A 12,223-nucleotide genomic window follows, 5' to 3' on the forward strand; every position below is an offset into this window, starting at 1 on the left:
CCACAGGAACTCACGACTATCTGTAACTGATGTGTGCATGCCATGCACATACATACACGCTCAGGTACACATGCTTATGCGTATGTTTCTTTTTAAAACTTTTTCAAAGGGCTGCCAGGCCATGAGAGGCAAGAGAGAAGAACAACACCACAAATCCATGTTTTTATGCCAAAGCTCGGGCAAGCAGAGCGTGAGGACCACCCTGCCAATAATGCTTCCTGCTGCTGATTTACACTCCGTGCCCTTATGTGCGCATGTGTGCTGGTGCGCACTGCAGTGCACGTGTGTATAGACATCTTTTCTTTTTTTTGGTTTTTGGATTTAGTTTTTATTTTTCGGATTTGTTTTTCATGACAGGGTTTCTCTGTGTAGCCCTGGCTGTCCTGGAACTCACTTTGTAGACCAGGTTGGCCTCGAACTCAGAAATCCACCTGCCTCTGACTCCCAAGTGCTGGGATTACAGGTGTGCAACACCACCGCCCGGCTAGACATCTCTAGTAATGCTCTTCATCTCGGTATGTATGTTCACCTTACCTGCTTCAATGGCTCTAGTGTGTCCCTCCAGTGGAGACACCATTACAAGCACACTAAAGGAGCTACAGGCCTCCTTCCCAAAACCAAACTCCAAAGGTGCTCTAGGCCTCCTGTGTGAGTTTTCTGCATGAAGCCTGGACATATTCTGCCATTCCCTGTGCACTCTTTCCAGTGTACCCTCTCCAGTGCACCCACAACCTCTCCAACGCACCCTAAAAGTGCACCCACATCCTCTCCAACACACCCTCCAGTGCACTCTCCCCAGTGCACCCTCTCCAGCGCACACACATCCTCTCCAGCGCACTTTCCCCAGTGCACCCTCTCCAGTGCACTCTCCCCAGTGCACCCTCTCCAGTGCACTCTCCCCAGCGCACCCTCTCCAGCGCACCTTCTCCAGTGCACTCTCCCCAGTGCACCCTCTCCAGTGCACTCTCCCCAGTGCACCCGCTCCAGCGCACATACATCCTCTCCAGTGCACTCTCCCCAGTACACCCTCTCCAGCGCACCTTCTCCAGTGCACCCTCTCCAGCGCACCCTTCTCCAGCACACCCTCTCCAGTGGGCCTGTATCACAACCACCCAAGGCCATATGAAGGAGTGCTTGGAAGTCTGCTGAATTGCTTAGGAACAGTTACAAAAGGACAAAAAGCAGGGCACACACCCTTAATCCCAACACTTGAGGGATAAAGGTAGGCCTATTTCTACAGGTTAAAGGCCAGACTAGTTAATGTAATTTAGCCAAGACTGTGTAATGAAATCCTGACTCAATACATATACATATACACATATGCATATGCCCACGCACATAAATACATAAACACACAAATACACAAAAATTAAAAAAATAAAACAAGGACAGGACAGCCAGGGCTACAGAAAAACCCTGTCTCAAAACAAACAAACAAACAAAAAAAGGTCAAAGTAAAAATAAATAACTGCATGTTCACATGTTCAGGACAACTACCACTTTTTTCTGAGTATTCCGCCATGTGGCTGGTGGAATCGAGGCACAGGCTACGAGGCAGTGCTGACAGCCATCTCTGTGTCCACCCGTATTTTCAGTTGCTTTCATCTTTGTAAACAATGTGGGTAGACACTGGTGCATCTATCTTAGGGTGTTATTCCATTTCTTTAGGAAGTAAGACGGCTGCTAGCTTTTTTGCCAAGTAAAACCTGATTAAACAGTGTGTGTGTTTAAACTGTGCCTACAAGGGCTGGAAAGATGGTTTGGAGCACTTGCTGCTCTTACGGGGCGGGGGGTGGGGGGGAACCCTCAGGTCTGATTCCCAGCACCCACAAGGCAGCTTACACCATCTACAACTCTAGTTCCAGGGGATCTGACACCCTCTTTTTTTTTTCCTCCTCCAAGACAGGGCTTCTCACCCTGCAGACCAGGCTGGGCTTGAACCCACAGAGATCCACCTGCCTCTGCCTCCCAAGTGCTAGGATTAAAGGCATGCACCTCTGCGACCAGGAATATTATATTCTTTATAACTTTGATTGAGTTGTGTGCAATATATGAGAAGGACTTCACCTGACTTCTTCTGACTAAATCAGGCGACTGTCTGAAAAGCACTCCTGTCTCTCACGCTGTGTCCTGCGGGGAGCAGACCCACCAACCTCTTCCTGTGCCTAATGGTGGCTCTGGAAGAGATCTGAAGGCTAGAAGGGTAACCTTCCCTCGCTTTACTTTCTTTTTCTTTCAGTTTAAAAATAAATGGGTCTAGAGATTGGCGATCAAGAGCACTTGCTGCTCTTACGGAGGATTGGGGGTCATTCCCAGCACCCACATGGCGGCTCGCAACCGTCTGTAAGGGCAGTACCAGGACATCTGATGCCCTCTTCTGACCTCCGTGAACAACAGGCATTCAGGAAGAACCTTTACATACATGCAGAAAAAATGCTCATACATATAAAATAATAATATTAATAAATCTTTTAAAAAGAATTACATTTGCTCATTGTGTGTGTGTGTGTGTGTGTGTCCACGTCCAAGCTTGCTGCAGCGCACACATGGAAGTCAGAGGACAAACTGTAGGAGTGTGTTCCTCCTTCCACCTCATAAGCGCTGGGGATCAAACTCAGGCCACCAGGCTGGGCAGCAAGCGCCTTTTCTCCCTGAAACATGTTGCCAGCCCTAAATTTTTATTTTAAAATAAAGATTTTAATGAAACATACTTATTTTTTAAATGCAGAAAAATAAAATTTAAATTTAAGTAGACAGGTCTTCTGACTTCTGGCAAATACCTACACTTTTGAGGGCATGACCTGAAACAAGAATTTCAGTATTTCATCATCCTAGAAAACCCTTCAGGCTCCCACAGTCCTCTGTGTAGATCAACCACCGATGTAATCTCTATAGCTGAGGACTAGTTTAACCCTTTCTAGAACTTAATCTAAATGGGATCACGTGATTTGTATTCTCTCCTACCTAGCACATGACTACGGGATCACCCACGTTGTCTCGGGTAACAGGAGTTTGCTCCCTATTCACTGCTTAGTGATATTCTACTGTGCGCTATGGCACAGAGAGCTCCCTCATCACTAAGAGCACAGAGTGCTCCCCTGTTACTAAGAGCACGGAGTGCTCCCTCATCCCAAGAGCACGAGTGCGCCTCATCACTAACAGGTTTTGAAGGTGTTTTCAGTACCTATTGTGAATAAATTTGGCAGACATTTACTTCCAAATCTTTTTGCAGACAGTTTTCATTCCTCAGGAGTAAATAGTTACTAAAAAATACACACATATTTGTAACTCCTTACAAGTTGTTTTCAAACACTGTCCTGCTAGGAGTTCTGTGGGTCTTGTGAGTGGGCCCATAGTACGTCCCGCTCTTGGGTGAGACACTGTCATCTAAGGCACCTAAGGCCTTTCAATGGCTCGGCTGCTTACCGGGTGCTGAGAGTTTTCCACTGCAGCGTGGGGACTCTGATGTCCCAGCCTCCCCATCATGCCTGCACTGCCAGCTCTTCTATGTCATACCAGGGCAGAGCACTAGACAGGAAGCCTCGATATTTCTGCACTGCGTGTGACAGCTCGGACTCCCTGATTCTCATAGTTTCAAATGCCCTGAATGCTGCTCCGGGTCTCTGACTAGCAGAAACCAGCACAGCCCGTCCCACACTGACCTCTGAACAGCGGTGCCCTAGCAGGAGGCTGGGAAGCTGGAGTTCCCCCGGGGTTTTCCTTCACAGGTGCTGAAATCTACGCCCCTTCCCCTTGTTTGACAGTCAATCTTGTCTGTGTGAACAATTCTTTGTGGAGCTAAAGCTGCTTCTGACACTGGCTACGCTGTCACCGTAGGGAGCGGAAGGTCTAAGCCAGTGGTTCTCAGCCTTTGAGTCACAACCTCCGATGGGCTGTGCAGCAGATACCCTGCATAGCAGATATTTACATTATGATTCATAACAGTAGAAAACTATAGTTGTGAAGCAGTAACAAAAATAATTTTATGGTTGGGGGTCACCACAACACAAGGAACTACATTAAAGGGTCACAGGGTCAGGAAGGTTGAGAACTGCTGTCTAAGCCAAATGCCGCCGCGCTCCACACCACTTCCTGAAAAGATTTCTTATTTATCTATGTGTGGGTGTTTATGTGCATGTGTGTAGGGGTAATTGCAGAAGCCAGAGGGTGTCGGATCCTCTAGAGCTGGAATTACAGGTAGGTGTAAGCCACCGAGTGTGGATGCTGAGAAATGAACTCAGGTCCTTTGGAAGATCAGTATACATTCTTAACCACGGAACCATCTCTCCAGTCCCTCCATTTTGTTTTTAAGAGAGAGAGCTAAGAGTTAATATGTTAATATGTCCTGTGTCTATTAGCTTGGCTCAGCCTGTCCTTTTTAAATATCAGACTCAGTTTCCAAATAATTTGCTCCACAAGATTTTCAGTAGCAATGAGATCAGCAGCATGATTTCTAGGGCCCTTCTGGTTACAATTGCTCACAAATAGGAAACTGAAGGGACTTACTATAATTGCTAAACACAGTGGCAAAAATATTTAAGGATCTTAGCATGCAGACAGAAATACTGCAAGATTCATTTTACTAATAAGGAATAACAGAATTTTAAATTAACATGCATAGTTTTCATGGGACAGGACATTGGAATCATTTCTGGGAAGAGACGCCCACCTCTTAGCCAGAATGGTGACCCAGATAAGCAACCAGGGCAGAGAGAAGCACGAGCACTTCATCCCCACTTGGAAAGAATGAAATGGAAAGATGCCTGAAGCTTCCTAACCCCGAGGACTACACTGGTGTGCTTACTAATTTACAAAAATAGCTGTGCAAAGGACAGATGTGTGTGTTCCCATCACATTATAAATATAATTCTACAGTTCATGTGTGCATGTGAATGTAAGTGTGTGTGAGTGTATATATACATGTGTGTTTGTGAATGTGTGTATGTGCATGAGAGTGTATATACAAGTATGTGTGTGTTATATGTATGTGTGTGAGCATGGGAGTACGCATGTATATGTCTGTGTGTCATGTTTATCTGTGTAAATGTGTATGTCAGTATGTGTGTGTAAATGCATGTATTTGTACATGTATGTCTAAGTGTGTACAGGTATATGTGCATTAATGTATGTGTGTGAATATGTATGTGTATATATGAGTGTACATATATGTGTGTGTTTGTATATGTGTATGAGGGTGTATATAGAAGTTTGTTAGTATACTTGAGTGTGTATATGGGTGCATATATGTATGTGATTATATATATCTTAGTATATGTATATGTGCACATGTATCTATGTGAGTATATTATATGTGAGTGTTTGTATATATTTGTTAATATATGTATGTGTACATGTGAGTATATGCATATATATGCATATATGTATATGTGTATGTATGTATGCATGTATGTGAATGTGTGTGTATGTATGTGAGTATGTGGGTGTGTGTGCAGTACTGGGGACTGTACTGAGGGTTGCATGGTAGGCCACAACTTTACCAATAGCCATGTTCTGAGAGAGAAAGAAAGAGAGAGAGATTTTACATTTTTGAGACAAGACCACAGTGAAGTGCCCAGGCTGCCTTTGAACTCACTATGTAGCCCAGGATGGTCTTGAACCCCCTGTGGAGCCCAGGATGGCCTTGAACCCCCAGTGGAGCCTACATAGATCTTGCGCTTTTTGGTCTTTCTGTGTCAGCCTCCTGAGTAGCTGTGATTACGGACCTGGGCCGCCAGGCTCAGCTTCTCTGCTGTGAAATAGCGCCCTGGCGTGGAGCCAGAGAGCCCCGGGTCAGTTGCTGGCTTTGCACGTGTGTGCCGCAACATGCAGTTTCTATGCTATTTTTTGTTTGTAATAACTTTTTTTTTTTTAAGATTTGGGTTTTTTACTTTATGTTTGTTCTTCTGTGTCAGGGACTACTGTGTTGCTCTGGCTGACCTGGATCTCTCTACGTAGACCAGGCTAGCCTGAACTCACAAAGATCCTCTTGCCTCTGCCTCCCAAGTTCTGGGATGGCTGGGTGCCCAGATTTTTTCCGAGGTTTTTCTCCTCTCTTTCCTTCCCTCTTATTCTTGCCTTCATTCTTCACTCCCTTTCTGAGAATCCTTTTTCTTTTTATCAAGTAGAATACAGAGCTAAATTCTCTCTTCAGTATTTGTTAATGGTTTTACACATGAAATGGGTTTTAAAGATAGAAAAATCAGAGTTCAACTCCAGCTCAACTGTGTGACCCTGGTAGATTAATTAAATGCTGGAGTTTGTCCAAATGAGAAATGGAGATTAATGACATCTTCACAGACCAGTATTAAGAATTAAATTAGATGAAGTGAAATGTCTCTACTGCCTGCCTGCCTGCCTGACTTTATGGGTCCTCCAGAGCGCTCAGTTGTATTTGGTTTTGGGCTTTGTATATGCTAGGTAAGTACTCTACCAACTGAGCCCCGCCCCAGCCTCGCCCCAGCCCCGGCCCCAGCCCCAGTGCCAGCTCCAGTCCAAGCTGAACATTTAAGAGGCACAAACATTCTATACAAAGCAATAAAGATTTAACACGGTATTTTAAATTTCAGCTTAAAATATGCACATAGTTCAGACTATGTGAGAAACACCCGATCTTCTTCACAGCAACAGCTGTCTGTTCGGGCCTCAGTGTAGCGCGAGCAGTCGCCAGCTGCTCCTCACCTCAGCTTACCCTCAGCCCAGAGACTGACCTTACCCTCTAGACCGTTATACACTGAAGCCCAGGAGCTGTCCAGAGAGATACAACTGGCCTTGATTCATACATCAGTGAGAATTAGACTCAGCAACGCAGTGTTCCCTACAGCAGGCTAAGGTTAAACAAAACAGCCAAGGAAGAGCCGTGAGGTTCTTCACAGCCCTCTGTGATGCTTCAAGCTATAGCCAAGAACAGAGTGTACAATGACAAGTGTCAAGTAACACCATCCCATCAACTGCATGCCTGTGACTCAGAGGACATTGTGGAACAGAAGCCAGCACAGAGGGGCCACAGGGGAGATACCATGTCACACCTGAGACCAGAGGCTCACATGGAAGGAAGGGGTTGGGAGTTACTGGTCACTGGTACTCTACTCAGGTATGAGTTCAAAACCAAAGGGCTGCAAAGGTGAAGGCGACAACGTTTCCTCAGGGGAAAATAAAACAAAAACAATACCAAACTGAAAATACAAAGAAAAGGTAAAGATGAAATTCCTGGGGCAGGAAAACCAACCAGCTTCAACAACTAACCCAAGGCAGTAAGAGAGAAGTAAGGGTTGGCACACTTTACTAATAAAAAAGGCGAGAGCCTTCAGAAACTAGAAATGCAGGCACAGTCCGAGGTTTGAAGTGAAGAACGGCACATGCTCACTGCTCCTCAAGGAAGCTGAGATGTGTCATGGCATGCAGATTTAAAGGGCTGCAGGAGGGGAAGCATCAAAGTTCTCAGCCCCAGCAACCAGAACAGTGGGAGAGGCCTGCGTCCCGCAGGAATTGCAGCTACATGGTAAAGCTACAGGCTTGGGGTGCACTACAGTGGCCATACTTACTGGAGTCTTCCCATTGGAGTAAGTGCAGCTTCCAGGCAGAATAATACAAAAATCCCAGGACCAGAAAGAGGCAGAGGGCTAGCAGCAGATTGCGCACGAATACCAAGAGTCCCATCTTCGCATGACTCACAATTTCCTACATGACCTAAAAACAAACAGAAAAGGCCATTAAGATATTAAGCGTCGTCCTCCACGTAGTGAAGAAACTCTAAAGACAGGTTCCAAATGTGTGACGATCACTGAGTCCCGGCAGGGCACCTGTCTCAAGGGAAGGCTTCCAGTCACACATGCCCTTGTTCATGTCAACGGCAGATTTCTGGCAATTATAAACTCTCAAATAATTTTTGCAAAAATGTATTTTTATTTCATGAGTATCGAGTGTTTTATCTGCATGTGTGAATGTGTGTGCACCATGCGTGTCCTTGGTGCCAGCAGAGGCCAGATGAGGGCATCAGATTCCCCGGAACTGGAGGCACAGATGGTTGGGAGCTGCCATGTGGATCTTGGGAACTGAACCCGGGTCCTCTGCAAGATCAGCAAGTGTTCTTAATGACCAGCCAACTCTCCAGCCTTTTGATTTCTTAAAAAAAAAAAAAAAAGACTTATCTATGTTTATTCATGGGTGTACCCCATGCCTGCATGTTCACTACATGCAACCAGGTGCCGGGGAGGCCAGCAGAGGGCGTCAGACCCTCTGTTAACTGGAGCTGCAGGCAGTTGTGAGCTGCCCAGCATAGGTGCTGGGAACTCAGGATCCTCCAAAAAAGCAATACACATTCGTAACCACTAAGCCACCTCTCTAGCCCTTTTAAAATTATGTGTACACTTGCATGTATGGTGGGATATGTGCACATGTATGTGCCGGTGTCTCCAGAGTCCAGAAGAGGACCTCAGATCCCCCAGAGCTGGAGTTATGGGTACTTGAGAGCTAGGAACCAAAGTCCAGCCCTCTTCAGGAGCAGTAAGCAGTGCTAATCCCTCTCTCTCCAGACCTCAAGTAACCCCTCCCTCGCATGCCTTCCCACCGTCACTGCCCCAGTCACACTGTCACTGTGTTTGGACAAATCGGCTTATGTTCTCTGCATCCATTTGACACAGCACCACTGTTAGGTTTTGTTTCAAACTTTCAAGACAGGGTCTCTAACACCTAGACCTAGGCTGACCTGGAACTTGGCCTGTGTAGCCCAGACTGGCCCCAAAGCTATAATCCCTCTGTCTCAGCTTCCAGGTGCCGGCTGAGGCTTCAAGCACGTGCCACCACTCCTGGCTCATAGTCATTTCTAATGTAAGATCTGAAAATGTTACTTCCACACTCAAACCCATTTGGATTCATTGTCTTCTGTTGCTAAAACAAGGTAGGGTCAGACTACACAGTTTACAGTAAGCCACATTTATTATCTCAGAGTCCTGGACGCCAGCACCCCCACTATGGAATAGCTCTGCTAGGCCCGTGGTACATCGCAGGCTGTGCCCTGCCCAGAAACTCCCAAGAACCACCTGAGTCCATGCTCACTCCAGATGCTGCCCGAGTCTCCCCCCTGCAGCTGGCTCCCTTCCCTGGTAGGAAGGACCAGACATTGTTCCTGCAGTCTTTCTCTAGCTTTCTACACGCCCCCCGCCCCCCAGACTTGCAGGCTAGGCCTCCATCATTCTCCAGCTTTCTACACGGCCCCCCATCCTGCAGGCTAGGCCTCTATCATTCTCCAGTTTGCACTTCTGTAGCAGCTTGCTTCAGTTTTCAGCTGGAAAAATCCCTTCGCGTTTCAGGGCTCCTGTGACTGTACTGGGCCTGTCTACACGATCCAGGCTAACCGCCTTCTTTAAAGGGTCGTAATCTTCATTAGATCTAGAAAGATCCTTTGTCAAGTGAGGTAATATTCACTGGCTCCAGCAATCAGGGGGCAGGCATCTTGGGGAACCACTCTGCTAACAGATCTCCTGTCCCATTCTAAGTTCTGCTTTATAGGGTGAGGCCCTCCCTGCTACCTTTCAGGCTGCCCCGCTTCTCTGGGTCTCATCAGTACCATGTGCACTGGGCATCCTCTGAACACCACCTCATTCCCCGTCCCAGGCCTGTCTGGAACCCACTTTCCACCCACTTTGCTACCTTCTGTACACCCTTTGATACAATCTTGATTGTATCCATGGTCCAAGAAGACTTCCCTGGGTCAGACCCCGCCCCCAGTCCCAATCACTTAACCCAGTTACCAAGTAACATATTTGGTATAAATGTTAATTTGTATAAATATTAATAATGGGTCAGTGGGATGTCTCCGAGGATAAAGGAGCTTGCTCCTGAGCTTGAAGACCAGAGTTCGGGATCCACGTGGTAAGAGAGAAGCAACTCTCGTAAGCTGTCCTCTGACCTTCGCACGTGCACTAGGGCACACCCATCCAGCCCAACATACACAGTATTGAAATAAGTGTAATAAAAATGTATTAATAACAAGGTGATAAAGAGTTGCAATCTGCAGATGATGGAATGTCCCCCTTAGGAAAGCTTCTCCCTTACAACTGGGGGAATTCCCTTACAGTCTTACTGAGGAAGACAGTAGAGCACACGGAAAATTCAATAAAGTAGGTAATTATAAGATTAATTTACAGAAAAGTTAAGAGCCTCTTTAAAAGCATGCCAAAAATATACAATCAGAAAATGTAAGATGATTCACTGAAGAGTCAGCTCAGCAGTTAAGAGCACTGCCTATTCTTCCAAAGGACTTGGGTTCAATTCCCAGCACACACACATGGCAGCTCACAACTGTCTGTAACTCCGCTCCTAGGCATCTGACACCCTCATACCAATGCACACAAAATAAAATATTGTTAAAAAGGAAAATGTAAGATGAAAAGAATTCCATTCATCATGGCAACAAAATCTGTAAAGTACTTAAAAATGAATTCAGAAATGGAGAAGGCTTTCTTCACCACAGAACACAGCCAACAAAAGAATTAACGTAGTATGTTCCTCATGAGTGTGTATGCACATGGAGAGAGGCGCATGTGGACACAGAGGACAAAGGTGGAACACTCACTGAACCTGCAGCTACTGATTAGCTGGACCGTCTGCCCATCAAGCCCCACCCCCACCCCCACCCCCACCCTCAGAGTTGGGAGGAGTTTGCTTCTGGCACAGGTGCTGGGAATTCCGCACGGTTCGGTTCCTCGTGCTTGTGTGGGGCCCCAGATGCGCAAACTATAACAAGTTTTTAAGTGAGAATATCAATATGGGAACTATATCACCTCCCTACAAAATTGGTTTAATTCTGGTCAGAATCTGTAATTAATTTTTTGCACTTCGTTCTAAGTTATCTGAGTTTGTTCCTCAAAAGAACCTAAGAAAAGGTGACTTTCATGTGTTTACATGCATGCTTGTTCATATACGTACAGTGCATATGCATGTGATTACATATGCACGTGAAGCTGGAGTGTGACCTCGAGTGTCATTCCTCAGGAAGCACCCACTCTGGCCTCTCACTGGCCTGGCGCCTGCTCGACAGCCTAGGCCGGCAGGCTGACGAGGCCAGTCATTTCTCGCCAGGCTCTGTCTGGGATAACAAGTGAGCACCCCTGACTTGCTCTCCACAGTGCCTGGGGCCGAAGCTCAGTGTCTTAGTGGCCGAGTTACCAGTCGCCCCTCTTGATTCTGTTTCTATGCATGCATATGCTGTACCTTGACCATATCCCCCTTGTAGCCCTGCGCGCTCTGTTCTGACTCCATTTTGCTTCTGCCTCTGCTCAGTCCTTTATGTCTTCCACAGTTTCACTTCTATTTTCAGGTTGCACATACAGATGTGATTTTTATGTTTTCATATAAAGTCTAGAAGTCACAGTTGAAAGAAAGCATATGACATTTGTCTGAATTTTTGTTTGTTTTGGTTGGTTTGTTTTGTTTGAGACAGGGCTTCTCTGTGTAGTCCTGGCTCTCTTAGAACTCCCTCTTTAGACCAGGCTGGCCTCGAACTGAGAGAGTTCTGACTGCCTCTGCCTCCCAAGTACTAGAATTAAAGGCATGCATCTCCACGCCCCACCCTATTTTTTCACTTTTTAAATGAAAAATAAAGAGATAAACTGAACCTGTATGAGGTGTGGGCAAAGTGTAGCTTTGCCTTTCTTCACCACACTTCCAACAGCAGGTGAGGGCTTCATGGCGCAGCAGTGTATGCAGTGGGGTCCTCTCCTCCAACTCTACTCTGGTAACATTTACCTGGAGACAGCATCTGATCCCAGAGGCTGAGAGTACCGTCCCACAGACCCACACCAGATGCCAATCACAGGCTCCGGCCGGACTGCCCAGTACTTTTGACCCAGGGCCTACAATCAGGATTGTCTAGACTGCCTGCCTAGGGTCCACTAATTTGATGGACTAGCTCACAAATCCCAAAGAAACACTAATGGTTTACAGTTTAACGTAAGATGTTACAAAGGACAGAGATGAAGAGTCATGTCAGGCAACACGGAGGAAAGGATGGCCGCTGCGCTGGCACCCTCAGATCTTCACTTGATAACTCCGTCTCTTTACGGTTTGCGGAAACGTTGTTTCATGGAAGTGATTATACAACAGCCACTGGCACGCTATTGTATAAGCTACCAGAAAAGGCTGTGAGTGAGGTAAGGGTCCCAATCCCTCACGCCCACCTCAGTCTCTTCTGGAAAAGTGCGGTTTGCATGAGAATGGTCCCCAC

At 46.4% G+C, this 12,223-nt stretch overlaps 1 protein-coding gene across 3 annotated transcripts in view; it reads right to left on the minus strand.

The window, feature by feature from the left end:
- The window catches only part of St3gal3 (ST3 beta-galactoside alpha-2,3-sialyltransferase 3), a 206,034-nt gene that overhangs the window by 169,574 nt on the left and 24,237 nt on the right, over positions 1-12,223 (minus strand). For all 3 annotated transcript variants that reach the window (XM_052177152.1, XM_052177154.1, XM_052177151.1), the window contains exon 2: positions 7,542-7,686. In XM_052177152.1, coding sequence (XP_052033112.1) covers positions 7,542-7,656 — 115 coding nt within the window. In that variant the 5' untranslated portion in view covers positions 7,657-7,686. The remainder of the gene's footprint in view (positions 1-7,541; positions 7,687-12,223) is intronic.

The sequence above is a fragment of the Apodemus sylvaticus genome, chromosome 3 (genome assembly GCF_947179515.1).
Source record: "Apodemus sylvaticus chromosome 3, mApoSyl1.1, whole genome shotgun sequence".
Lineage (NCBI taxonomy): Eukaryota > Metazoa > Chordata > Mammalia > Rodentia > Muridae > Apodemus > Apodemus sylvaticus.